Below are 27,638 nucleotides of genomic sequence, written 5' to 3'. Positions count from 1 at the left end.
GTCCACCAAGTTTCGTCCAAATCCGTCCACAACTTTTTGAGATATCCTGCGATATGTCGTTTTTGGCCCCATCTCCCAATGGTGAAGAATCACTTAAGAAAAATTAAATAATCCTCATATCCGAATCCATATTCGGATCTTCACCAAAATCGAATTGATTAGTCCTTGTCACACACCCAACCGGTCCACCAAGTTTCGTCCAAATCCGTCCATAACTTTTTGAGATATCCTGCTATATGTTGGTTTTAGCCCCATCTCCCAATGGTGAAGAATCATTTAGAAATTAAATAATCCTCATATCCGAATCCATATTCGGATCTTCACCAAAATCGAATTGATTAGTCCTTGTCACACACCCAACCTCTCCACCAAGTTTCGTACAAATCTGTCCCACAACTTTTTGAGATATCGTGCTATGTCTCGTTTTTGGCCCCATCTCCCGATGGTGAAGAATCACTTTAAAATGTTAGTCGTCGGATCCGAATCCGGATCTTCACCAACATCTAATCATCTCGTCCTTGTCACATACGCCACATCTCTGCTAAATTTCGTTCGAATCCGACCACAACTTTTTGAGATATCCTGTTCACAAACAAACAGACAGACAGACAGACAGACAGGGGTGAAAACATAACCTCCATCCACCTTTGGTGGTGGAGGTAATAGAGATCCATTACCAGGAACCTCAACGTAGGAGGTGGTCGTTAGTCCCATCGAGCTTGTGCAATGGTCGTCGACCTCATGGTTTTTGTCTTGCTATACTCTTATTAAATGCTGAGCGTAAAGCAACGATGCAGGTCGTATCATTTTTGGCCTTTGGTACTACTCTGATGGGGCTTGAACCACCGACCTCCCAGATTCAGAGCGGACACTGTAACAATTCCATCACCGAGTCCGATCCTTCGACTAATTCTTCCATTTGCACCAATGGTATGTATGCATGGCTGTAAGTTTTTTTGTCTAATCCCCCCCCCCCCCCCCCTGGACTCCCTGCAGGTCTTCCTTTCTTTATCGAGGAGCCACAGGCATTGAACGTGACGCGTGGATCGCCCTTTAGTTTGGCATGTAACGCTGTCGGTCCCCCGCAGCCCGTTTCCATTGCGTGGCACAAGGATGGCAATGCTCTATGGCCTGCGAACGAAGTCCCCTCTCCATCTGTGCTGAATGTGGATGGTAAGACCAAATGCCCTTTATTTTGTAAATTGTGACCACAAACCATTCGTTCCTACCCCTTGAAGTTCCCACCTTGAACGTTCTGACTTTATTTGTTTTCATAAAAAAAATTGCTGAAAGATTCTCAATCCGAGCTGAGTATTTTATGATCTATGAACATTATCTTCTCCTTTTTCCCTATCAAAGGGTGATTTTTCCTATTTTCTATTTTTTCTATGTTTCCTATTTTCCCTTTCAGAATGCACTATTTATGTGCATTCTTCTCCCCTCTCCAGGTTTTTTTATCCACAATTCCCTCCCTTTCCCAGTTTATTTATGGACTTTACATGTATATGGTCCTATACGTCAAGTGCAACTGAAAACTATCTTATCGTTTGGGTTTTCAACTCTGGTGTGAACCCACAGTTGCCATTGCATCACCCGGGCACATCCTTTGTTAATTCCATCACACATGGCTTTCTGTGTTTCCCCCAATGGGATGTTGGAGGTTCCCTTAGGAGCATCCTTTTCCTTTCCGACTCAAATGTGGTCAAGCGGGATTACTGTATTCACAATTGTATACATGAAGTGAGGAAATACTCTTTGACCTCAACTAGTTTTTGCTGGATATTCCTTTTTTTCTCTCTCTCTTGGCTGTAAAAATGGAATCAAAACTACATTGTTCTTCTCCAATTTAAGTATCAGGCCTAAGTTTGTTTTCCATAGGCCTTGTCAACCTAACCATTCAAAACTATCCACTGACTTTGTTGTTCACATGTTCCACATTTTCCATGGAAGACCACAAATGGCTGGGAAGAGAGTGTGGGTTGGGAGAGGGAGAAGGGAGGGGAGTGTTATTAGAGTGAGAGACTTCCGAGGGAAATTGAACAGCATGGCTCATTTGTATCGGTTCCAGAAAAGTAACTCATATCAGTTGAACAACCCACAGTTGATTGGCTGTCAGCATATTCATTTTGTGTGGAGGAGCAAATCGGGAGCCGATCGACCATCGAAGCCAATGCATTTACATAAGGAGCCTTTTGAATGTTCTGTGATATAATAACGCATGTTATAGTTTAAGAGGTTACATCTACATTCTTGGGTAAAAGGCCCCTTTATATGGTATGTGCCATGTGGCAAACTATGGAAAATAAGGGACATTCCATAGCTTATAGAAAATGTCGAACAAAAAGAATAAGGGGCATTCAAAAAAATCTCGTGTGCATGCTGGACTACCCTTGTGTTCTGAGGAGGAACCAAGTAATGCTCTAGAAAAGTTCATATAAAGGGGAGCCAATTTGAATAATACAGATACATGAAGAAGTAAATGTATTTTATTTGCCAGATGTAGGGCGCCCCTATATATATTTTTTTTTTTTTTTTTTTTAAAGGGGTATAAAGTGTGTATGTATGTATATTTATATCTGCAATATACCAGTAGAAACCGAGAAACGAATTTTCAGTCCTCATGTTAAAGTTGCATACAGAGAAATCGTCCCAAAAAAAGGAAGGGACGCGTTGCGCCTACTCCCTTAATTTCCATACAATAAACAATTTGATGTAGTACAATACTCAAAATGATGCTGAAATTCAGGTTTAAGAATAATTACGTTTTAAATATGAACAAAATACATTTGCTCATGTACAAGATGTTTATTTGCTCATTATTCAAGATGATATAAAAGACTTTAAAAAGTAAGGGGAAAAAAATATTCAACCCAGATGGGATTTGAACCCACAATCCCCAGCATGGGAGTTCTGATCCTTTATCCATTAGGCCATTGGGGCCAGCACATTCGATTTGTGTAATAATATTTTTGAAGAGTTCTAAAGTGTGTATATATATTTATATATATTTATTTATTGTGTATATATTTATATATATTTAATTTTAAAGCAAAAACTATAGCACTTTGGTGGAATTTGTTTCGAAAGCCATTAACTAGACCTATTGGCCAATGTATATTCCAAGTTTCAGCTAGCTTCAATGTATAGTCATTGAGATATGAGCGCCAACACATTTTGGGCGGACGGACGGATGGACAGACACCAACGTGATTTCGAGGGTTTTCTCAATGAAACTCAAGAATGCATAAACGGACGTTGCTGAAATTTAGAACATGTTACCCCAACGTACAAAGCATTTACTTCTGAAATTTGCAACCAATTTCGTCCAGTAGAAGCCGAGAAACGTATTTTCAGTCCCCAAGTAAAAGCTGCATACAGAGAAACGATCCCTTATATAAATGTCGGGGTGCTTTGCGCATCCCTTTGATATTGATATGTATTCAAAATTGGGAGTTCTTCACGAGGAATACCTGATTTTGGCGGATCATGAATAAAATGGTGTTAAATAACATAGGATTTTGATTTTGAGAGGTTGTATTGGTGTTTGAGAAGCAGAGGGTCAACATTTGCGTACATAATAAATGGATAGCCTCAGGCATTCTCTTCCCTCTCCTCTCAACATCCTTTCTTTATTCTATCCCAAACTTGCCTTTCTCCCATATCCTGCCTTTTCTCTTTATACCCGCTCCACCTCTCCCGCCATCTCCTTTTATGTGTATGTAATATATAGATGTCCTCCAATTGTGATTTTCTGACATCAAATCTAACCATTGATCCTCGCAAAGATGCCACTGCGTCCATTGAAAACACTTTGAAGGAATAACTTGCATCGCGCATTGGGATGTCACATAATTCTGCTCATAACCCGAGGTTTAAGAGTGATTTAACATAAAGTCGTTTTGATTATACACGTCATGTTTTAAGTGCTGAGCTGGTGTAGGCCATTTAATGTGCTTGTATATGAATCGAAGGATGAATGATGCAATCTTTTGCCAGCTTGATGAGGGTTGACAGCATCTAAATACCAGGCGCAGTCTGTTTTCTTTTCTTTTCCTTCTCAAAGGGTGGTGACAAGCTGTCATGAATAATATAAGAGGAACAACAGGCGAGAGTTGTGTAAATAGGCCTAAAGGAGGGGGAAGAGAAGGGGACACACATCTGCTTTTACTTCTGAGATTTAATCAGTCAGACAGCAGGACATCACCCATCCAGGTTCCTCCATTTATTCTTTCTAAGTTAGTCAATCCTGGAACCATCAAAAGAGCCAAAACGACTCGACTACGACTATAATGTTTGTAAAGGTTCAAGGTATTTTGATTCTTGTGCAAATTAATGCTCCATAGAACATGCTCCTTATTTCCGTAATCAACTAGAAATAATGTATTACTTATTTATCTGAGAAGTGCAAGAGAGGATATTTTTAAAGGCCAATGGTACGATTTGACTCCCTGATCACTTGTGGTGTGAGTCAGACGCAGGGTGTGCGCGGCTGGATTGTAAACATGGCTCGCAGTCGCAGCCGGAATAGCGTCGTTTGGCAGAGTCAGCTCCTCCGGTGGGGGCCTCTGGCACACTTTGCCTGCACTATGAACAACAATCATTGAGAAAGTTTGGAGCAGAGGTTAACCAGGGAAATGCGTTGTGTTTTTAAACTATCAGCTCAAAGTCCATCTGTTCTACCGAGAAAACTGTACCAAGAGCGGTGGTTGGCAATTGCGAAGTCGCTCGAATCGCTTTTTGCCAAATTTGAGTGCTTTTGATCATATTGGAATAAATCTTGAGATGCCCATCTATCTATAATTCCAGTAATCTCTGTATGTCTGTGTGTATGTCTGTGTGTCTGTGACCGCTGTTTCTCGACAACCACGGGTCCGATATACTTTAAACTTGCCAGGTATATTGCTGGGGACCTGAGGATGTGCCTTTTCAAGGTTTCATATTAATCGGAGAAGTAGTTACCGAGCTATGTCCAAAAAACGATTCAACCAATCAGAGAGCAGCGAGCTATCACGTGTGCCGAACGTGGCGAACAGACTCTGCCTCGGACGGCACATTTGAGAGCGTATTCATTTATTTCACGTTGGCAAACTATGTTGGCGTTAAACTATGTTTTAAAACTAATTAAAACTAATTTGCGATTCATCGTAACTGCGATATGCGACCTTCCGGACAGTCAAATGAGGACGTCACTTCCGGACTTACGGATAGTCATAGTGACGACGTACTGATGCTGAACGTGGCGAGCAGAGCTGTAAGGTACGATCGATTGTAGTACACGTTTATAATAACTCTGCCGATACAGGCCCGATTAACTGCAGCGCCATCCGAGCTGCGGCGTCGGGACGATACATTCATTGTACGGTCACATCACGCACTTACGGGCACGCCCATGGGCCCATGGGCACGCCCATGCATGCATGGGCGAAGACATTTTTTTTTTTTTTTTTGGCAAGGAACGGGCACCCACGTACGGGCACGTCCTAGTTACTTTAAACCTTGCTACTTCCTCTTGCTAAAATGCCATGTTAACCTAACCTTGGCAGGATGGCCAGGAGGTATGCACACTCGCCGCAGAGCAGTCTAGCCTACATTTGAATATCGGCCTCGGTATAAACCGGCCTCCTGGTGTCACACAAGCATCAATGTGCGAGGCCTCCGTCGGATGGACGTTAAACTGGGAGTCCCGTCTGCCAGCATCAGTTGGTGGACATTAAAGATCCCACGGCATCCTTCGCGAAGAGTAAATTAGTTATCACCGACACCCTTAACAAATTGCAAATTCCTGCTCTAGCCTATAGGGCAATGCACAGCTACCCTCTCAGAAGGTTGATGCAATTTCACCTTTGGACAACTAATAGGGTACAGGCATACCCCAAATAATGTCTGGAGTTCAATACTTTTCCGCTTGATGGTCGCCCGCAGTTTAATGTCGTTGCCAGGAGTCAGAGGTGAATAAATGATTCCTGAATTTTTCAGTTTCTTAAGCCAGGTGACTTTATTATCAGCAATGGCGACTTGATCTATAAATTGAATTATCCCTAAGCGTTTCAATATGCCTGCTGGCATTTTAATGCATTGGGTGGAAAAATGTAAAGTTTATGCGAGACCGAGTACGGAATTGTAGAGTTGGCTCTACACACACTCGCAAAGAAAAATAAATAAATTCCTGTGCAATAATTTTTGCACGTCTTGTTTTGACATTTTGATCGCCTGTTGTACTGATTGAAGTCCCTCAGGGAGTCACCATTGGTGTAAAAATCAACCGTGCTTTTTTTGGAGTCCTGCATCTTTGTACGCTGCATCATGCTTTGCTAATGTAAGCGTTGGCTTGGCAGGCCACAATGTCGAGCCACCTTGATATATGATACTTGCAGGTTTGGATCGCCTTGCAGGTTTGCAACTGCCTCGTCGGAATCAAAACCAGGACTTGATGAAGCCTTTGGTGAAGTCGTTGCAATTAGTAAACACATAACTAGAGCAGCTCCAAACTTTTCCAGGTTCTGTTGTAACAAAAAAATGAATGATTTGTGGTGTAAGTGTGCTGGGTAACTGTGTTTGGTGATGGATGAGCCTTTGTAAGTGACCTTGTGGCACAGGAGGAAGAGAACCAAGTGCAACAAGTTTCACCAAGATAAAGTTATGGAGGTGGAAGGTGACGGGTGAGGTTGGGAGGGAGGCCAGAGAGCCATAGCTGCCCCTAGTAATGGTGATGGCTGAGTCAGTCATAGGGACAGCTGCCATATTTTGACTCATTCTGGTTATGCTAGGAATGTCAATTCCTCCGTCCGCCAAACAAGTCCTCCTGCCAGTGCCGTTGAGCTTCGCCCGTTCCACTGACTCACCAGGCAGACTCGAGTTGAGCACAATGCTCCCCGGTCGAAGAGCCGTGGTTGGCGGCCTACTCCAGTGCCCGCCTCTTTCCTCCAATTATCTGGCACGGCGATAAGAGTTCAAAAGCAATCATAAACATTGCCACTGAGTCATAATCCCCATTCAACAGATGCGGATCTCCTTGCTTTTCATGGGAATGCCGTGCATTAGCAAGGCTGTTCCTTTGCTGGCGTATTCTCCAATAATGTTGCTGTTTGTACGAAGGAAGGCCTCCGTTTCCCGTTGTCTTTTGTTGCGTGCACAACACACAGCTAGGGAACTTTCCTTATTTAGTGCGAAAAAGAAGTGCTCCGAGGACTGATTGTTTTGTGTCAAAATCCGACGCCGAGGACGGATTTTGGCCGATTTGCTTCGCAACTCTGCCAACACACAGGAGGTAGTTAAAGATCGCTGCCTTTCAACACAAAGCGATTAAGCATTTTTGGCTTGCTCGTTGAACTTGCAAAGTGACAGGCCAGTATTTTAGGCACATATTATTGAATCACAAATTGGAATGTGGTTTGCTGTATTTTGCCCAATCGTGCACGTACACATATTGATTCAAACTTCCATTGCCTTAAAGTGTACCTGATAGAGCTTTCACACATTTTAAAGTTGGAATTGTATACAGGGGATAACAACACATCTTCGTATTTAGAAATCGAGGCTTCCCTAATAGATGCCCAGCAGACAAAGCTCAGGTCTGACATTTTGACGACCCCGTGGTGGTCTTCATCCGGGTTTGTGCAGGCATTATGGGCCAGGCACTAAGAACCCTACCAGGGGAGATGGATGGATCAACTGTAACTGAGACCTAACGTCATTTTCATCATTGCCTTTCAAGATCCACATCTTCATCGCAGTTTACCCACAAACGGCATTGGTTAACAATCTTCCAGAAAATGCAGATTTGATGGGGATTTTATTTCATATTTGTCTCGCTTGTTGTATCATTACCGATGTGAATAGGTGGGCCTCCAATGCAGCGACCGAAATATAAACGTTAGGACAGGGACTTGGAATTTTGCCAGAGTCCGAAGCACTGGGATGACCACTTGTAGTCGGGTTGGGAATCGAACCAAGACGAAATGGTTCATTCCCGAGCACGTTACCTCTGAGACGTCCTGGCGGACGTTGCTGCGAGTGCAGCTTGAAGAAAACAGAGGCTTACTTGCTCATGCCAGCAGCCACCCCTACCACTTGGCTTTGTGATGTCTGTTATTGTCTTAAATCCGACAAGCCAACTGCACACACACACTGTTGGCTTCCCCAGAATAGCGGCCTCTGAAACTGCATAAGCAAGTCATTTAAGCACAGAAGAGCTTGTGTCCATCTTCTACCGTTAGTTTTGTGGGACGTTTGTGGTTCATGAATCCGGAGTGGTTGTGAACAGGCAGGTTCCAGTGGGGGTAGACCAGCGGCACTTTATGAATGGAACAGGTTGGCTTGTAGTGTGGAACAGGTGAATGTAATGGGGGAACAGAATGATGATAGAAAAGCTCAGGGTGGGTGCAGAGATGACACAACAAGCTGCCACTTTGAAAAGCTGGAGAGAAAATAAAATAGTGGGACTGGATCGCTGGATCAGCATGCGTCTTACAACTCCGACATTTATTCCGTTCAGCCAAGTAAATAGTAGACTTTTCTCAAAGAGCTTGTCTTGATCGATGACATCACGGAATTCTGGTGGACAGAGCTTCCGGTGCAATTTCGCTGTTCCATCTGGTGATTGCTGTTATTACCCTCGCCAGAGGAGAGGGTATTGCATTTGAGTCCGTCTGTCTGTCTGTTTGTGTGTTTGTCCGCACAGAATAAATATGATTTTCTCTGCAACCGTTGGTCCAATTGACAGGAAATTTTCACCATAGGTGCAACGCCACCTGTAGAATTTTTTTTAATGATAATTATGACGTCATGGGTCACGTGATTCGGCCGCCATCTTGGAAAAGTCGAAAAACTTTGCACCTCTATATCTCGGAAAGCGCTCAACAGAAAAAATTGAGACATGGCTCATTGTAAAGAACTCTCCATGGGGAATAAAATATGTTAATGATGATGTCATAGGTACCTCCGTTATGACGTCATAATTCGACAAGTACAAAACTTCATCCTATCAAGATGAAATTTCTTTCAGCGTCTTGTAGGCATAAATTGGTGGAGAAAAAAATATATAAATATGTCATCGGTCACATGGTTCGGCCGCCATATTTGTTTTAACTCAAAAGCCTTAAAAACCACTGAAAATACATCCTGGCGAGGGTTTACAATCTTTGATTGCTCTTTTTCTTGTTGTTGTTGTAGTTCTTCAGTGTGGGATTTGATATGGCCCTGCCACCATATCAAATCCCACACCACCCATATTTAACTGGTATATCTGCTAGTTATCAATAGGCCTACTCTTGGATTGGCAAAACCACTTTTCATAATAATTGTATCAAGCTACTCCATAACAACGAAACTTTCGATATTTGAATTTAAAATAACTCGTGAAAATGGAGACCATATTAATTACATACGAAATTAATTATTAATTAGTTTTTAATTATTAATCATTATTAATTACATCATTAATTAATTACATTATTATTCATTTACATTATTGATGTAGCATTTTTACTTCTGATAATTTTGATTTTGATCATCTATTCATACGAGTTGTTTTCAGTTTGATTTGCAAAAGGGCAAACCTGGTTTTCTACATCATTTTGAAGCATTTTCCCATTTCCCCTCTCTCCCAAGAATTTCTCCCATCACATTTTAATTGTTTTTTGTTTCTACATTAAATATATAAATATATATCTAATTACAGCTGCATCTCGAACTTTCATTCCCAGGGATAGAAATTTCGAGCAGTTACTCTTGCCAAGCACGTAACTCTCGTGGAATTACGGTGTCTAGAACTGCTTGGGTCAATGTCAAAGGTACGCCATCTACCCACGGTGGGGTAAACACTGCACTCTTCACACCTGTGTATTATTAAACAAATTTCTGGGGCTCAATACAGGTTCAACTTTGTGTTTCTATAACACATACTTTTTCAGCACTGCAGCCACCTGACTTTGGAGATACCGTGTTGATTTCTCCCTGGCCTACTCGTGTCCTCTTAATGGGTGAAAAAGTACATTTATGACTCCCAATGTCCTCATGTTTCATGTAATTTATATACAAGCTCCACCATACTTTCGATACTTTCGAAATTGGCTACTTCACGCATGGCTGGCGGACTTCCTCTCTGGTCGTAGTCAACGTGTGGCCCTGAATGGGTTTCTCTCATCTCCTCTTCCTGGTCAGGCTGGAGTTCCCCAAGGTAGTGTTCTGGGCCCTGTGCTTTTTCTGGTCTTCATCAATGATCTATCTGACTCTCTTGAAAATCCTCTCTATCTCTTTGCTGACGACTCTACTCTCTGTCGTTCCATTCCTCATCCCTCAGATCGGCAGTCTGCAGCCTCCTCACTCTCTGCAGACCTGGACAAAATCACAGACCGGTCAAACAAGTAGGAACATGTCTTTCAATCCTGACAAATCTCACACTCTTACAATGTCTCTCCGAAAGGACCGACTGGACAACCCTCCCATCTACTTTCTCAACAATCCTCTCCAAGAAGTTCTGTCGCTCAAGCTTTTGGGTCTCACTATCTGCCATGATCTTTCTTGGGAAAACCACATTTCCAAGCTGGCCTCCAAAGCCAGTCGCCGACTGGGCATCCTCCGTCGTGCGAAGTCCTTCCTTGGCACACCTGAGCTCCTCACCACATACAAGGCTTTCATCCGCAACTCAATGGAATACTGTTCCCCCCTCTGGGCTGGTGCTCCTGCCTCACACCTTGCTCGGCTTCACGCTGTTGAGGCCAAAGCTTTCAGAATCATTGGAATCTCCTGCGATGTAGTCAACGCCGAGGGCCTTTCACTCACTCACCGCAGGCAGGTTGGTGGTCTTTCTGTCTTCTACCGACTCCTCTCCGGCCTTGCTCCCCCAGCTCTCTCTGTGCTCTGTCCCCCCAATATTCCTTCAGGTCGCACAAGATCTGCCTGCAACCCTCTTATGGTTAAACTGCCAAAGTCTAGGCTCTCTGCTCACCTTCACTCTTTCATTCCCCTTTTCTCCCGCCTCTGGAACAAACTCCCCCACTCCCTTCAATCCCACTCCTCCCTCCAGGTCTTTAAAACAGCTGTTCACCACCATCTCTTATCTTCCCCCATCGAAAACCTTGATCTTTTCTACCCCCGGTAATTCACCCCAGAGTCCTTGCAGTGTTCATATGTTTTATTCCTCTTCCACCTCCCCCCAAGTCCTCCCGATGTCCCTGCTCTCAAATGTTGTGTTTGTGTCCTTCCCCCTCTTCCCCCTCTCTTTTGCGTCCTTCCCCCTCTCTCCCCATCTTGTCTGCCGCTCCCCTTGTTTTTTGTGTTTTGTGTGTCGGTTTGTCTTTTTGTGTGATAAATGTTAGCTCTTTCACGAGCCTCGATCTTGTATACAAAAACAAAACAAAAACATGAGGCATATAATAAATAAATAAATTGGCTTTTTATTTATTTTTGAAAATGGGGAAATTGATCGAGTGCATTATGCTCATGGAATGTTCTCGATTCCAAACAAAATGGCGTCGACGTTTAAAACAAAAACATTGTCTTAGTCTTTTGTTATGACAGATGCAGATTGAACAGAAAACGATATGGGGGATATAAGCGTTTCTTCATCATTTCCTGTTGATGTTTATTTGCAGAGTTGCCACATGCGCCCAATGATCTCGCAGTGAAGAAAATCTCTCCTCATTCCGTGTTGCTTTCCTGGGCACCTGGCTTTGATGGCTTCTCTCCTCTGCATTTCTGTTCTGTCCAGGTGCGTGCATGAACAGGGTAATAATAATTACCCATACTCGGCATGTAGCCGTCATGGTGAGAGCGTCTCCTCTGAGTTTGTGAGTTTGGTGTTTTGAACCCCAGGCCGAGTCACACCAAAGACTTTTTAGTAATGGTATGTGCCGCTTCCTTGCTTTACGCTCATCACTTAAAAAGGATAGAGCATGGACAAACAACCATAGGTTGGCAACCATTGCAAAGGCTTCATGGGCCTAATGGCCTCCTCTTGCATTCACACAATCTGTTTTCTTAAACCAAGGTTTGAGAAATTAAAACCAAGAGGGAAGGGCATTCACCTTTTCCCCATTTTGACTACAATTAAAGATGTTATCATTTTCTCAAATTCAAAAGGGAGTTCAAGCCTGATAACGTGCTACACATATATGGTAATGAGTAAATTGGTATTATTCCACGAGGAAATTAATAATTGTAAATCTGTAGTTTCGTATTATCGTGTGCATCACAACCAGGTCGAAAATCCCATAGAAAACCAATAGGACAAATCTCATAAAAATCCCATAGGACGTTGGACCAGTAGAACCACCTTTCGAGGCCATTTTTCCCCACAGAGCAGGGGTTGGCCTTTTTTTTGAAGGTCCCCTTTTTGAAGCAAAGTTTTACGGCCGGATGCCCTTCCTGCCACCAACCCTGTTAGTCATGCGGCACGGAATTACCAGTGAACTGGTACTCAATTTTGACCTCAGAAGGATGACAGGCTGAGTCAACCCCCCTGGCGTTATTTCAGTGATCAACCGGGATTCGAACCCAGGATCCTAGGATCCCAAGCCGGCACCCTAACTGCTAAGCCAACACCAGGCTTGACGTTGGACCAGTAGGATCTACTGACTTCAATAAGGAAAGTGAAATACTGGACCTGTAGAAAATACCAATAAAAACACCTGTAGGTCAATGGGACCAGTAGGAGACCAATAGAATACCAATATATAAAAGAACAGAATTGAAAATAACCAATTGACATATGTGGGAAAAATTACATGCCCAGAGTGGGAATTGAACCCAGGCCCTTTGGTGAACTGTACCAGTTTTCCGCAATCTGAGCTCTCTGGCTCCTGGATTATTCAACTCAATTCAACATGGCCGGAACTGTCCTTATGCAATTAAAAATAAGTGGAAATGTGAAGCAAGGGTGATGGGACTACAATAGCCATTATTGTGGTTTTCTTTTTTTAAGTTGCAAACCTTGGTTTGCAGAAGCATCCCAAACTTGCAGGGTTAACTTTCTCTGTCTGATGTGTCGATCACAATTCCAATGTTTCATCAGTTTCAGTTTTGAGTGTACATCCTGCTGTATTTTTCTCAGCAGCTCGGAAGCAGGAATTGAAGAATGTTTGTCATTCTTAGTGGTTAATGACTTTGCAGTAATGATTGGTATTGGGGAAGGAAGAGTATCCCACGCTTGCGGCATCAATTGTTGTTTTGGTTCAAATCCTATCCGTCGATGCCTGGGCCGGTCAGCGATATCTGGAGAACATTATTCCATAAGAGCGGGCCAATGGGAGCCACGTAGAGGCAGCCAGCGGACGGGCGGCATGATTGGACCACACCTATTTCTGCAAACTGGATCTCTCAAAGATTTCCCACTGAGAGGGCATTGTGTGCACATGGAATTTGTCCAGCGCATAGCACAACGTTACCAAGACCACCACAACTGTTGTGTCCCAGCTGTTTATGCTTTTCACTTTTCCGTTGGACTCTACCCTTAAGTAGGAATGTTTGTGATTGAATCGCTGTTTTTGAGAGAGCCTTTGGCATGTGACCTTCCCAATGGTACAATGTTAACATTTTTCTTGGACACGCACACATTCTACACCATGAATGAGGTGGCATTTCTGATAATGGTACATGATGGACAAGGCTTGTAAAATTTTCCACTTAAACTGGAAAGACTTGCCAAAACAGGAAAGATTAAGCGAGTACGGACTTCCTGATTTGCACAATCGGATCGAATGATGTGATTGTTTGAAGAGAGTGTCAGTTTTTGGCGCATTATCATTTCAGAACCTCCTTGCATCTTTGTAGTTTATATCATTTATTTGCTCAATGTGAATTATATACATGTTTGCAGTTCATCGAGGAGCAAATAAACCGGCTTGCCGAAGGTCTCAAGATAGAAGAAGTGGGCACTGGAGGGAAGATGCTGGAATTTCCTGCTTTGGAACCGTATGAAGGAAACGTCACTTCCCTCGAGGCCTTGACCCCATATCAGTTCCGGGTGGCATGTGAAAACAGCGTCGGACTCTCTCCGTGGTCTCCTTGGGTGTTTGCAGTGACTCCCGAGGGAGGTGAGTAACGATCCTTCGTGATTGCTGCTTTTGCCTTGAAGTAAAATTTGCATGTCGCATGTCAAAGCTGTTCTCTCCACGTGTGACTTTTAGTCGCTACTTTTGGGGTCCAACAGGATGGAGCAGAAGTTCCTGTGCACTTGCCTTAGAGGTGTCTAGTCTCAATTAGATTGTGGACCCTGATATAAACAGTCATCCTTGTGGTGCATCAATGAGCATGCCATCTGTCAGATGAAATGTTTAGCTTGGTGTTCATTATGGTCATACTGATTGCTCGTGGAGGTCATATCCCATGGTATTTCCTATATTTATTAATTTATATATCTATATACAGACTTGGCATTTAATATGGAATATTTTTTTTGTGGGGGTGAACTTACTTTTCAAGATGTCTTAGAACCAAAAGTTCATTGGAATTATGTTGAAATTATTCTAGATTTTGTTAATGTGACCTTTAAAAGAAACAAAAACCACATTTGACATTTCGAAACAAATAAATTGATCCTTGAAAGTGATGTAAACTGATATCGAACTCAATTCATGGACAGTACTGTGTTAAACTTCTGTACGTTTTCCAGAAGTATCTCTCTATTTTGCACATTAGCCAAAATTTTTTTAACAAAAACAAAAGTTAAATTACGACTGGGATTACGGACATTAAATTACAGTTCAGTACTTCGTGTAACCCCCACGAGCATTCAGGAGAGCACGTACACATCGAGGCATGCTGTTCACGAGATTTGCCAAGGTTTGGACAGGAATCGCTTGCCATGCAGTGACAATAGTCTGCTGCAATTCACGCACAGAGGTAGGCTGCTGGTCCAAGTTGTCGATTTGATGCGTTAATTCTGCCCACAAGTTCTCTATCGGATTCATATCCGGGGACATGGCAGGCCACTCCATATGCTCTACACCACGGTCAGCAAGAAAGTGTTGGATCATGCGAGCACGATGAGGCCGTGCATTGTCATCTTGGAAGACAAAGTTTCCTCGAAAGGCTGCACGAGCAAATGGAAGCAATGTTTCTTCCAGAATGACCCTGTACTTGAACTGGTTCAGGTTTCCATTCAGAACAACCAGGTCAGTTTTGCCCCCTGCATGAAAAACAGCCCAAACGGTCACCCCACCACCTCCAGCTTGGACTCTTGGCACTATACAATCTTCGTTGTGGGCTTCATGCACTTGTCTGCACACTCGGACGCAGCCATCTTGACGATAGACCAGAAATGAAGACTCATCACTGAAGGTCACGTGATTCCAGTGTCCTGGCTGCCATTGACGGTGCTCTCTGGCCCACTGCAATCGGCGCTGGCTGTGTTGTCTGGTCAGGCATGGCTTTCTCAGGGGACGCCTGGCACGATAGCCTGCTTGAACCAGTCGTTGGTTGACTAGCCTTCTGGATACAGGCACATTTGTCAGTTGTTGCCACTCAGCCCTAAGCCGATTAGCTGACTTGGTACGGCCATTGCAGACTAACCGGTGCAGCTGGTGATCATCTCTCCTTGTGGTTCTGCGTGGACGTCCTGGCCTCGGTATTGGAGAAGGGACACCCCTCTGAGCATTTCGTTTCAGGATCTTTGACACCTGACCTTGAGTGATGCCATACTGCCGAGCAATAGCACGCTGTTTCATGCCAGAATTTCCTAAAGCCACCACTCCATGACAAACAGCATTGTCAAGTTGACGGACCATCTCCAGAGGAAGCGGCAATAACTTTTGTAGACGTGCAGCAGTTGTTTTCCACTAATACAGAACGCAACAACCCTTATATACCCGATTGTGAAGCCAATCGTCAAATGTACCTGTCCTTACATTTTGTCACGCCACCAGTGATATAATCCTGTTATTGACTTCTTGCTGCGAAAGACAATCAGTGACATGGTTCTTTCAACAAAGACATCACCGAAGGGTAAAGAAACTCACCAGATTGATATACTGAGTTCAGAAAGTAAACCCAAGTCAAGGAAAAAAAAAATTCCATATTAAATGCCAAGTCTGTATGTATGTATATATATATATATATATATATATATATATATATATATATATATATATATATATATATATATATCTCTCTCTATATATAAAGGAGTGTCTGTGTGTGTGTCTGTCTGGATGTCCGCTTATAACTCAAGAACTACACATCGGAGAAAAGTTTTAGACACAGATTCGGAATCAGCATAAAATCCTGGTGGTTATAGGGTACTTTGTATTTTAATATCAATGGTTTTAAAAACCGCGCCAGCTGCAATTCCATGGTGTAGTTTGTGGCGGCGCTATTGCCCCTTTCCGATCCCGCGGTTGCGCGTACGTACAGTATACTGTACGTACATATTTATATTTTTTAAATGTGCTTTTTATTGTATTTTAAATTGTTTTTTAGATTCTTTTATTGTGAATTTATGTACTATTGTATTTATTTTAAATATATTTATTAAGGAAAACGAATGTTTTCACGTCCGTAGGAGTGACGTAAAGTCGCACATAATGACAAAATGCGCGCCATTTTTTCGCGCCAGAAACGAATAAACGGTAGTTGAGATTTTATTCGAATTTGAAATCCATTAAATTTCAACTGTTGGAAACAATAATTATTTCAACTGTTGGAAATTGAAATAATTATTGTTTCCAACAGTTGAAATTTAATGGGATTCGAATTCGAATAAAATCTCAACTAAAAAAAAACACGTCGCGTTTTAAAATTATGACGTCATCAGCGTATTTCGGAACATTAATTTTTCAACTTCATATTCGGAATCAGTACGTCCCAGAGAAACTACAGCACACCTTAAATGTATTAAAAACCTTCGGGTTTTAAAATTATGACGTCATCAGCATATTTCGTAACGTTAAGGTTTCAACTTTGACGACAATGACTTCCGACTTCCAGGTTCGGAATGCGGGACCAATGCCATTTGACAGGGAATAAAAAATAAATGCGACATTCAATTGATGACAATGACTTCCGACTTGACTCCCCCCTCCCCCTTCCCCCCTACCCCTCCCCCCTTACCCTCCCCCCTCCCCCTCCCCCTCGACTCCCCCCTCCACTCCCCCCTCCCCTGCCCCCCTCCCCTTGCCCCTCCCCCTCCCCCTCCCCCTTCCCTTCCCAATCCCCCCCCTCTTCTCCCCTCTCCTCCTCCCCCTCCCCCTCCCCACTCTTCTCCCCTCCCCCCCTCTTCTCCCATCCCCCCCCTCTTCTCCCCTCCCCCCCCGTTCCCCTCCCTCCCCTTCCCCTCCCCTCCCTTCCCCCGCCCGGCAATGCCGGGTACTTCCCATGGCCAGCTGTACGTGGGCTGCTCGAGGGTTGGAAAACCAAGCAATCTTTATGTCTTGGCACCAAGTAAGAAAACCAGAAATGTTGTATACCAAGAGGTTTTGAGAAATTGACAATTGACAAAACGTCATGTAGGAAATGTACTGTGATATTGCTCTAAAATATACATTTCTTTTCATCATATATTTGTCTTATTCTTATTCAACCCGGGCGAAGCCGGGTACCTCAGCTAGTATATATATATATATATATATATATATATATATATATATATATATATATATATATATATATATATATATATATATATATATATATATATATATATATATATATATGTATATATATATATATATATTTACATATGTGTGTATATATACAGTCACGTGAAAAAGTAAGTACACCCCATGTAAAGTTTTGACTTTTTCAACATATTTCAACATACAGTTATTTGATCTTCATTTCAACAATATTGACAAATAAAGGTGATATAATATAACAAATATCATGAAACATTTACCTTTTGTAGTCCATTGTACAATTTAAATAAACATAAATGCAAATTTCGCATGTGGAAAAAGTAAGTACACCCTTGGCTCTAATAGGTGGTATTGCCCCCTTTGGCAGAAACAACCTCAAGTAAGCGTTTCTTATAACTGTCTACCAGTCTCTGACATCGACTGGGAGAAATTTTTGCCCCTTCCTCCATGCAGAATTCTTTCAGCTGTGCGATGTTTGAGGGGTTTCTTGCATGCACAGCTCGTTTCAAATCCCCCCACAACATCTCGATGGGATTTAGATCCGGGCTTTGACTTGGCCATTCCAGAACCCTCCATTTCTTTCTTTTCAGCCATTCCTTTGTGGATTTACTGGTATGCTTAGGGTCATTGTCATGCTTAAGGTCAACTTTCGGTTGAGCTTCAGCTTTCCGACAGATGGCCTCACATTATCCTTAAGCACCCTCTGGTACAATGAAGAATTAATAGTGGATTCTATGATGGTGAGCTGCCCAGGCCCTGATGCAGCAAAGCTGCCCCAAACCATTATATTTCCACCACCATGCTTAACAGTTGGTATCAGGTTCTTGTGGTCAAATGCTGTCTTTGGTTTTCGCCAAACATGTCTTCTGGTACTGTGGCCAAATAGCAACCTCAAGTAAGCCTTTGACTCATCTGTCCAGATGAGGACCAAATGTATATTGACCAAACCTTTGACTCATCTGTCCAGACACATTGTTCCAGAAGTGCTGGTCTTTGCCTCGGTGTTCATTGGCAAACTTTAGTCCTGCCCTGATGTTCTTTCTGGACAGCAAAGGTTTCCTCCTGGCACACCTCCCATGTAGATCAAATTTGTGCAGCCTCTTACTATGGTAGACTCATGCACTTTGACATCAACAGTGGCAAGAGCTACCTGTAGGTCCCGTGATGACATTCTGGGGTTCTTAGAGACTTCCTTCAGCATCTTGCAGTCTGCTCTCGGGCTGAACTTGCCGGGGCGGCCTGGCCTGAACAAGTTGGCAGTTGTTTGGAATCTTCTCCACTTGCCGATGATCTTCCGGACAGTCGAATGATTGCTTTCAAATTGTTTGGAGATCTTTTAAAATCCCTTCCCATACTCGTAGGCATCTATAACCTTCTTTCTGAAGGCCGCAGAGAGCTCTTTTGATCTAGGCATTGTGACACCGCACACTTCAACAACAAAGAGCAAACCAAACTAAATGTCTGAGGTTTAAATAAGACAGCTTCCTCCAAGATCCTCTCTGACGATGTTCTAATCATTTGCACCTGAGCTGGTGCACCTGATTCTAATTGTAGGTATTTGAAGTAGTGATAAATGTCGGGGTGTACTTACTTTTTCCACATGCGAAATTTGCATTTATGTTTATTTAAATTATACAATCGACTACAAAATGTAAATGTTTCATGATATTTGTTATATTATATCACCTTTATCTATCAATATTGTTGAAATGAAGATCAAATAGCTGTATGTTGAAATATGTTGAAAAAGTCAAAACTTTACATGGGGTGTACTTACTTTTTCACGTGACTGTATATATATATATATATTGTTACGGTTCTCCGCCGCCCTTCTTCCCCTTACCAAGGGGGGATTAATCCCCTTGTTCTTTCTGGGCTTGGCGGAACCGAGACTTGAAACGCCTCTTCCGGGCAAAACGCAAAGTAGGGTTTCGGGACCAAGTCCCGCTCGTACCTAAATCCCTGCGCCGCCACGGAAGCGAGGAAGCAAGCCTCGCACGAGCCACGTGTGGTTTGGGTACGCCGAGCGGATTGAGTACCATGTGGTCCGTGCAGTTTAGGTAGTGGAACCCGATTCGAGCAGTTCTATTCGTACCACGCTTAGCCAATGAGGAAATCACAGGAACGATCGAATGGAAAAAGGAAGAACACAGGTTTAATTATTCCCACACATATATGCAATGATCGGGACGCAGAGACACAGAGCAGCACTTACAGTCTTATCTTACTGCCCAGACTCAGGCCCGTCACACTCACACAGGGAATTGCAGATGGGTAGATGTTCCAGCCAAACGCGTCGACGTGGTCGTCCAGGAATGGCCCCGTCCGGCTCTCCACGGTCCCAGCACGTCCCGCGAAGATGGCAGCAGGTGGTGGAAGGAACCTCATAGCGCGTCTCCCGAACAAAAGCAGCCGATGAGGTAGAACTGCAAATAAGCGTCTCTCAGCACGGCCGGCGGTTACACAGCCGTTATCACTCGCGTGACTTAATGCACTGTATGCGGCTCGGCCTCCAGCTCAACTGAGCGTCACTTTATAATAGCGCGTAATCCGGTTCATGCGTGTCTTTCTTCACCCGCGTATCTCTCAATGTTCTTTGACGCTCTCAACTCCTGCTCGTCAACGATTCCTCCTGGTTGGTCAGTGCGCGCGAGTCCTCTCTCTCATCAGCGAATCCTCAAGTCCTCTCGGGGGCTTTGCGCGATGGGTTATATTGATACGCCCCCGAACCTTCTCGAACCCTCTCGAACCTTCTTATCACGCCCTGTGACGCAGTGCTGCCGCCACAACCTCTGAGCCCTGATTGGCGGCTCGTGCTTACCGTCAGCTCCTCTGCCGCCCTCATTCGGCTCCGCCCCGACCCTCCTAGGCCTGCCTCGTGTTAATTCGCCAAAAATGAACCAAAGTCAGCGCAAAGGGGCATGAGGCTAGGGAGGCTGGAGAGTCAGTAGAAGTAGGACCTATTCTCCTTACTCTACTCAACGCAGAACTAACATAGGAAAAGGACTAAGCTCACAAATACTAAGAGATAACTACACTATCGCGAGGCTACATGTTGCTTGTGTGACTAACTATGAGGGGGAAATTTTAACCTTTATTATACTGACTGTACAAAACTCAAAACCGCAACACTACCTCTCTCCCTCGTCAGACTCGTCCCCGAGTCGAACCTACAAAAATTGGAACGACCGGTTTTGAGAAAGATCTGGGACTAACTTTTACGTTTACATGTGACATATAGATGTGGTTCCCCCGAATATTTATTCTAACCCGTGTATGCGACAGTTTTAAAAACACGAAATATGTCCCACCTACTGCGTTGAGTAGCTACTCTAACAGAATCATGCCCACAATTAACCGAATTGCGGAATTGTTTTCAAACTAAACATGGAGCCGTTGGGCAGCATTTTTATATACAAGTACAAAAACCTAACCTTATTTACAGTTCTGTGACCCAGGACCTGTCCTTTTTGGAAAGACGATTGGAGGGGAGAGAAAGCACAGCAAAGTACACTAAGACACTCAAAAGCATATTTGCTGCTTGCTTCTTGCATCTTGCTGCTTGCATATTCTGTGTGCGTATATCAAACCGGCAAGCCCCCGGACTGGCATACAGGCCATTCCTGCTCTTCAGGGCTAAATAAACGTACAATCTTCTCGTCCCTAGCACACAATAATAAAGATACACAAAAACTGTGTTTATTTGATTTTGCCAGCAGGGCCAACCCTATGTGGTCCAACTGCGTGACATTCATGCCACTCAAAACAAGTGGTCCGAAGATGCAAGGGGAATTTGCAGCAAAGTGCTACACAGGTGAGGTGTAAGGCCACAAAACCTGTGGTCCATAAGTGTAATGTAATGTGCAGCAAAGTGTTTGTGGCAGCAAGTGATGCACAGGTGCAGCAAAGTTATAACAAAGGATATGGCAGCAAAGTGCTGCGCAGTTCAGCTGCACAGATGTAGCAAAGTGCAGCAGGGGTGCTGCACAGGTCGATGGTGCTGCACAGCTCCACCTCCAAAATGGTCCTGGGGTGGGGGGAGAGACAAAGCTGACCAGCAAAGCTGAAAGGGCACAAAGGTACACAGCAAAACAAGGTAATGCAGCATGAGGGGCGCAGCAGAGCGAGCAGAGCAAGCTCGTCCCTAACCGTCCGTACCCCCCAACGTCGGCTTACATTACCCTAGCCCTTCCTTGTATTTACAAATTCGTCCCTACGTCTTGTCTCCCATATCCCCCTCTAAGCCAAATTCGTCTCCCAATCCCTCCCAGGAAGGATGGAATGGAACAAACACAATGTCCTCTTACGTCGTGATGCGTCTTACACACTCAAACAGTTTACTTGGTCCTGTGCGGAGCTTCGTCCTCCTTGGTGAATGGATGTGGATGGCGCGAAGGGAATTCTCTCATCCTAACTACTCTACTGACATTAACTCTTAAACTACCCGGGGTCATGCCCTGCCAATCGGCCATCTTTAAACTATGTGGTTCTAAGAACCCAAATTCCCATTGCCCACACTGTGGTGCCCTCCGAATTTGGGTATCACTCCCACAAATTTTCTGTCTGTGCCCTCGCACAATTTCGGGGCTGGGTTGTGTGGCCCTACTAGCAGGTCTAACTACCTGTGCACCTCCGCCACTGAAGCCACCCCCCCGAGCTTGCCTGCTCCTGACTACCTAACTGGGGAAGGCCCTCCCTGGCACTTACCCCCTCTATGCCCACCTTCGCGTCGGGCAACCCGGGTCCTCTCCTGGGATCCTCAGGCCCCACTCAACAACTACCCTAACCGGCTCCCAGAGCCTACGTACGGCCTCACCTGGCCGACAAACTACCAGTGGCGGAGTGCCCCAATAACCATACGCACTAAGTAAGCCACACGCCCAGCCATGTCACTGACTCATGCACCCATCCAAGCAATACCTTGCTACTACCTGCACCACAGGTGTCAATATCCAATAATTTACCTGAACCCTCTACCTAACTTTAAACTACCCTCCCCGGGTATTCGTGAAGGGGTCCATCTTCCCCCATCCACTCCTTCGCACCATGCACTCCACACCAATCATTCCACACCAACTACTTTCACACCATTTGTTCTGCACACCAATTATTTCCACACACCTTTTGTTCTCACTCCTCAATTCCTCTCACACTACAACACAACTCCTCAAACACACAGCATCATCTATCTACCTACTTTCCCCTACAACTCGTGCTTCCCCCGTCGTCCCTTTACACTATGCACTCCCTTTTCTTTATCATCCACCTAAACTCTCTACGCCCCCCCTATAGTTCAGGTGTCGCTACTTAAATCTTAGTCTCTACGGTCTTCTAATTCCCTAACATTATCCTCGCCCTCCCTCGGCTAGCTTCGGTGCCCCATGGAGGCAACCATTGCTGGTCCCTCCATGGGCCTGACACTGCCATCCCCCTAAACTAATGCTCATGCCCCCCCCCCCCATGTGAGGAATGGTGGCACTACCATCCCCCACGTGGGGTACACTACTTCCATCAGTCTGCTACACTACGAGCCCCTCCATGTGGAGGTATCTTGCCACGGCTCGGCCTCGAAGGGCCGAGCGATCCATGCGGGTGGTTGGTCGCCTGTATGGGGTGTCCGTCCGGCATTTTCGATCCAAGGGGGGAGGGATTGATGGGCCTAGGTGCCGGGCTCCATCCCTGCACTGGGCCTCGCAGTCCCACACACGATGACCCAACCGGCCACCATCGGAGCACTGCACCCGACAAGGTGCGTGGCTCCGATAACTCCTACATCCCCTTGAACCCGGCCGACCGGCCTTGCCGCCACACGGCACCAACTATACAGTGCGGGGGCCGGAGGCACGAATCGTGCACGCCGGTCCTTGCGAGACCGACGCAGCACCGATCCCCTCCGGTCCCTGCTGCACACAACTCACCGGGGGCTCACGTCTGCTACCCGTCCCGCTTGGCGATACCCCGGTCGGTGTCGACGCCTGGGCCGCCTCTTCGCAACCCGCTACCCACTCCAAGCTCGCACACCCAGGCGCACACACCTTTCACACACCCCTTTATCGCACACCCTGGTGCACACTCTTTCTCCACGCACTCCGTAACAGTCGCACACCTCGCCATGGGCCTTTCACGAACGCTCGGGTCCATTCCGACCCCCAAGCTCGTCGAACCTCCCCTCACACCAAACATATTTCCGCCATCATCGCCACTCACCTCGGGGCTTCTTCCTCCATGCTTCTCCTCCAACACCTGCAAACTTTTTATTTGGTCAGCAAGCACCTCATCACGATGTGAACACAGACCTTTTACATATTCCATCACCTCCTCCTTTATTTCATTTTTGGTCTCCTTCTGTCTCTTCTTAATTTCACTCATCCCCTCTTATACTTCCTCTAACTTCTGTTTCACCCCTTCTATCTCCCGGTGCGCCCCCGCAATCTCCCCTTCTCAGACTACCCTGGTCGTCTCTACATGTGTCCTAACCTCTCGTTCCCTCGTTCCCAACGTCTCTACCACTTCGTCCATCCTTTGTTGTCAGCCCCTCGTGCACCATTTGACATTCCTTCTTTGTCGCTATTAGTTCCCTTTTTATTTCCTTTTGTGCTGCTTTCAGCCCCCCTATCACGTCAGTAATCTTTCCCACTTGTTCTCTTAATTCCTGCTGTCCCACCGTTAGTTTTTCCACCTCCCGAGTCAGTTCTTCTATACCCCCTTGTAGTGTGGCTGTACTCTGCCTCAACTCTCTCTCCACGCGCTCCTCGCACCGCTTCACCTCGTCGCGTACCACCGCGACTTCCTCGCTCAGCTTGCGCCCAATGTCCTCCCCCATTTTTTATGTCCCTTTTTGACGCTGCTTTCATCTTTTCCATATCACACCTGGATTCTTCCCTCTGAGCATCCATTTTGTTTTCCAACCCTTCCATGTTACACCTTGCTTCATCCCTCATTTCTTTCATTTCCCTGGTGGTTTTGTCCCCCATTTCTTTCAATTCCCGGGTGGATTTGTCCCCCATTTCTTTCATGTTATCATTCATTCTATCGAAGCTCGCCGTGAGTTGTGCCATAAAAAGGCCCCAGTCCCCTGGCACCGCGGGCTCGGCTCTCGCCGCCACGTGCGAGGCGCCGCCATTTTCTTCCTCTACTGGCGCACCCTCATCAACGTCCTCCACTACCAACTGTCCCTGTTGGTCCTGGGCCATCAGTTCTTCTTCTACTACCCGCACTGGCATTTGACCGTCTTGGCCCGACATCGTACGAATATAATTTGGTTCTTAAACTAAATTTCGTCCACTCGTAATTTTTGAGTGCGTGAAGCGCACTCTAGGTCCAATTATCCCACTCCTAGACACCAATTTGTTGCGTCCAATTTGTCCAAATTGGTGTCCAATTTGTTGGTGTCCAATTTTTTTTCAGGGTTCAAATCCCACTCCTGACTACCAATTTGCTGCGGATCTCCCGAAGCCCGTCGACGTACAGAGGGGGGGGTGGGGGGGGGGGGTTCAGCCCCTTTTTCCCCTCGGATCTTCGTGTCCACTAGGCTGAGTCGCCACTCCCGCAGCAAGCGTGGAAAAGGGTATCGGGTCGACGCCACACGTACCTTTGATACCCACGCTGCCACGGAAACTGGGACCGGACCTCGCACAAGCCACGCTAATCGAGTACGCCCGAGCGGTGTGCGTATCACGTGACTCGTGCCGTTACCTTTTATTGAACCCGATTCGAGCGGTTCTGTTCGTGCGATGCTAAGCCAATTGTGAAATGACGGGAACAGTCAAATAAGAGGAAGAACACGGTTTATTTACAATGTACAGTGCGAAGAGACACAGAGCAGGCAGTTAAGCAGTCTTAACTTATCTCAAGACAAAGGGCCCACTCACTCACGCGGGGAAAAAGAAGGAAGGAAGTTCGCGCGCCAAACGCGCCTTGCCGTCGGTCGCTCCGGGACAGCTCGCCCGGCGTGGCCCTCTGGTGTTCACGGCACGTATGCAGGGAGCCCAGGTAGGAGGATCGTCTGCGTAGGTGGCTCCGGGATGGTTCGTCTCCACTCGCGCGATTAATACAGCCGCAGAGCACAGGACATGGGGCACGGGGAATGTTCGTGTACAGCGAGGCTATAACAAGCAACTCAATTCAAGCACTCCGACTCGTTCAGGGGCTGGGTGACTCTGACTGTCTCTCTGGCTCTCGCTGGCTCCGACTCTCACAGGGGCTCCTACTCAACTGAGCACTACGCAATCAATTACAACGTCAAAAACGGCAGAGTCATTTGAATGCAGGGAAGCCCTGTGATTGGCAAGGACTTGGACCAATCCATCACGTGAACTGTCCCCAACGGAACTTAATGGTTAACACCACACAACGCCTCTGAGGAAGAGAACTAGTTTGTTCTTGAAACGTCAGGCTATTAATAAAGAATTTTTAAATTATTTTACTGCTCAGTGTGCTATCATTTACAATATGAATCCTGAGCTACAAATCTTTCGACATGTACGTATATATATATATAATTATATATATATATATATATATATATATATATATATATATATATATATATATATATATATATATTATTGCTGCGGTTTTGAGTTTGTAAAGTGAGTCTAATAAAGGTTAAAATTTGCCCCCCATATTTAGTCACACAAGCAACATGTAGCCTCGCGATAGTGTAGTTATGTCTTAGTATTTGTAAGCTTAGTCCTTTTCCATTGCTAGTTCTGCGTTGAGTAGATCCAAGAGAATAGGCCCTACTGTCACCGACTTTCCAGCTACCCTAAGCCTCATGCCCTTTTGCGCCATTGTTCATTCATTTTGGGCAAGCTAACACGAGGCAGGCTAGGAAGGTCAGGAGGACCAAGGCGGAGCGGCATAAGCGCTGACGGTAAGCACGAGCCGCCAATCAGAGCTCAGAGGTGGTGGCGGCGGCGTGGTGTCACAGGGCATGGTGAGAGGGTTCGAGAGGGATCCAGAAGGTTCGGGGGGCGTAGCTATAAAACCCGCTGCGCAAAGCCCTCGAAAGGACTCGCGAGAGGAGGACTTGCATCGGAGGACTGCAGCAAAGGGAGGACTTGAAGCAGAGAACTTGCACGAGAACGCGCGCTAACCAGCTCGGAGTGTATGGAAAGAGGAGTTGGCCGCATGTGAGAACTGTACATATACACGGGCGCAGCCAGACGCGCTTGAACCGAATACAGTGCATTTGAGACGCGCGAGTGAGAACGGCTGAGTAACCGCCAGCCGCGCTAAAGTCCGCCCTTTGCCGTTCCGCCCCATCATCTGCCTTGTTTGGGAGACACGCTATGAGTCCCTGCCTTCGCCTGCCACCATCTTCGCGGGATGTGCTGGGGCCGTGGAGAGCCGGACGGAGGCCGTCTCTGAACGACCACGTGGACGCGTTGGGGAACAGCTACCCATCTGCAATTCCCTGTGCGAGTGTGAGACGGGCCCGTTGTCTGGAATTTAGTCGAGACTGTTTAAGGCTACTCTGTTTCTCTGCGTCCCTGAACCTTGTATATACGTGTGGGAATAATTAAAACCTTTGTTCTTCCTTTCTTCCTGATTCGATCGTTCCTGTGGTTTCCTCATTTGACTAAGCGTGGCACGAGCACAACCGCTCTAATCGGGTTCCAACCTCTAGGTTCCTGCGCGGACCACGTGTACGCAATCCGCTCGGCGTACTCAAACCACACGTGGTTCGTGCGAGGCTTGTTTCCTCGCTCCCAGGGCAGCGCGGGGAATTAGGTACGAGCGAGAAGTGGTCCCGAAACCCTACTCCGCGTGTGTCCGGAAGGGACGTTGCAAGTCTCGGTTCCGCCAAGCCCAGTAAAGACAAGGGGATTAATCCCCCCTGGTAAGGGGAGAAGGGCGGCGTAGAGAACCGTAACTATATATATATATATATATATATATATATATATATATATATATATATATATATATATATATATATATATATATATATATATATATATATATACATACATATATATACATATATATACATATATATACATATATATGTTATATTGTCCAATTGATTATAAACATTTTATTTAAAGGTTGTCAAAACCAAAC

At 45.3% G+C, this 27,638-nt stretch overlaps 1 protein-coding gene across 1 annotated transcript in view; it reads left to right on the top strand.

The window, feature by feature from the left end:
* The window catches only part of LOC137435031 (tyrosine-protein kinase receptor UFO), a 150,725-nt gene that overhangs the window by 47,666 nt on the left and 75,421 nt on the right, over positions 1-27,638 (top strand). The window contains exons 4-7 of the mRNA XM_068128399.2: positions 997-1,173; positions 9,705-9,791; positions 11,595-11,710; positions 13,817-14,033. Of these exons, the coding sequence (XP_067984500.2) occupies positions 997-1,173; positions 9,705-9,791; positions 11,595-11,710; positions 13,817-14,033 (597 nt within the window). The remainder of the gene's footprint in view (positions 1-996; positions 1,174-9,704; positions 9,792-11,594; positions 11,711-13,816; positions 14,034-27,638) is intronic.

The sequence above is a fragment of the Myxine glutinosa genome, chromosome 9 (assembly GCF_964187855.1).
Source record: "Myxine glutinosa chromosome 9, kmMyxGlut1.1, whole genome shotgun sequence".
NCBI classification, from domain to species: domain Eukaryota; kingdom Metazoa; phylum Chordata; class Myxini; order Myxiniformes; family Myxinidae; genus Myxine; species Myxine glutinosa.
The sequence above is the reverse complement of the archived record's forward strand: the minus strand, read 5'-3'. Positions and strand labels throughout refer to the sequence as shown.